Here is a 2,047-nt window from a genome sequence, read left to right as displayed (position 1 = left end):
CTTTCCCTTTTAAAAGCTCCCTTTGCATCAGAAGTGAGGCCTGTTTCTCCTGAGGTGTTCTCACTCTTCCCTTCCAGCTGGCATTAAAGTAAAACATTACGAGGACATTAAACTTTCTGTGGTAAAAACCTGTGTCTGACAATGGATTTGAGTTAAAGACCTAACTCCACAAAGGTAATGGCAAAATTATGGCAATTCTTAGGTCTTAGGATCTCAATAAATGATCGTCTATGTTCAACTCAAAAAAAGTTTTAAAGCCAAGACAGTGAAAACTATGGTGAATAATTTCTCAAGCTCTACCAGCTCATGCTATTAAGGCATCAGTTATGATGGGAGTGTGGGTACCAGCAATGAAGGAATCATGGAGGTACAACTCCAACCTCATAATCTCTGAGACAATCCCCAGGACAACATCCTCAGCCACTGCTCTGCCTTTGTGCTCTCACTCAGTGCACCCGACAGCTAAAGAGAGTGCATTCATCCTCTGAAGAGACTTTTCCCAGAACAACCCTCAGCAACAGTCTTATTGTACAGCCCCTCACACATTCCAACAAAAGAGGGTGTTAGCAGCAGAAGGAGGTGTACCAAGATCCTCTCCCCATCTCTACAGGTGCCGGTGTCTGAACTGTTTTCTAGGGCAGTTAGCTGATGCTACCTTGCCTCCCTTCTCCTTCACTTCATGCTCAGGGGTCAGCTTGATCAGATCAGAAGAGCTGGCCCAAGGTGATAGATTCATGGGAAAATGCAGGCTCGATGGAGTGTCCAGGAGGTCTCTAGTCCAGCCCCCTGCTTCCAGCACAGTTGGCTCTGAGATGAGATCGGGTTGTGCAAGGCTTTGTTCAGGTGGATCTTGACAAACCTCCAAGGGCAGGGATTGCACAACCTCTTTGGCCAACCTGGGCCACTGCGGGACTGTTGACAGAGTGGAAAATAGTGCTCAATGGTTTTGTGTAAGTTCAAGTGAGTGAAGAATTCATCTCTGAATGAATTCAACCCTTTTCTTGACAACTCAGTAGATGTGTGGGTGACTCAGAATGGGATACATCTCTGTCCCCTGGCTCTGCAGGTGACCTGGAGTGAAAAGCAGGTCATTTGAGTGAAAAACTCATTTCCGCCTCTGAAGTTAAAGTTACCCTCAAAAAGGAGAGGTAGCAAGTCTGCTGGGAAACATGCTGCTTTAGCAAGAGAGAAAGACATCACCTTCACCTTGCCTTATGTGAAAAATAAGCCCAAACTTTCTGAGCAAAAGGGAGTTCAGACTGGATTCAAGAGTGAAGCTTACTAGTCTCTGGAACAGCCTCCCCAAATAAATGGCCAAGAGCTCATTGCTTGAGTCATTTAAAATTGTACTGAGCTGCAGAGAACACCCTGTTACAAGCCACGTGCATTGACAGGGAAATCTTAAAACTCCTGTGCCCTCTACCACTAATTTCCCAAGTCCAGTTGTTTTCAAACGACCATACAACCAACTGACCAACCAACCAAAAAAATAAATTCTAAAAAAGCCGCACCCTATCTTAACAAAGTCGACATGGCACTACCTTTCTCACACTTATCCTGTTTGTGCCCTGTAAATTTGTGGGACCCACAGCGATGTGTGAGAGGCTGTCCTGCACACAACTGCATGGCTCGGTGGCAGACTGAAGGTGCCGTGGGGCAGAAATGCAGAACATCCCAGGAGAGACAACTCTGTGCTGCAGATCCGTGATGGGAGATGCAATCCTGGGCAGCACGGCTCCTCAAGAAGCTGGAAAGCTTTGCTGCCTTCCTACCCACTACCCCAGCATGTTGACTGCCCACATATGGGGGGTTCAGCAATATGAAAAAATATCACTGCTAGTTTCTACACTCACCACTAACTTCAGGTAATGACCTCTTTCCCCTTGCTACATCTTTCCTCTGTCCACCCACAAGTCCCCAGCTCCATTTCATGGCACTGCGGGAGTCAAAGTTGGTACTGCAGCCAGGGTCAGCAATGTTGCACCCATTCTTTTACATTTGTTTTCTTTAATTTTACTATTCTGTGCCCCCTGCCCCGGGTTGCTCT

General features: G+C 46.6%; 1 protein-coding gene across 1 annotated transcript in view; it reads right to left on the bottom strand.

Moving 5' to 3' along the window:
- MTCL1 (microtubule crosslinking factor 1) overlaps positions 1–2,047 on the bottom strand; it is a gene marked incomplete at its 3' end in the record, with an annotated part of 51,521 nt that overhangs the window by 17,188 nt on the left and 32,286 nt on the right. The window contains exon 9 of the mRNA XM_010281496.1: positions 1–77. This exon is cut by the window's left edge and continues 187 nt beyond it. Within this exon, the coding sequence (XP_010279798.1) occupies positions 1–77 (77 nt within the window). The remainder of the gene's footprint in view (positions 78–2,047) is intronic.

This window comes from Phaethon lepturus, unplaced genomic scaffold, assembly GCF_000687285.1.
Source record: "Phaethon lepturus isolate BGI_N335 unplaced genomic scaffold, ASM68728v1 scaffold14952, whole genome shotgun sequence".
In the NCBI taxonomy this organism is placed as follows: domain Eukaryota; kingdom Metazoa; phylum Chordata; class Aves; order Phaethontiformes; family Phaethontidae; genus Phaethon; species Phaethon lepturus.
The sequence above is the reverse complement of the archived record's forward strand: the minus strand, read 5'-3'. Positions and strand labels throughout refer to the sequence as shown.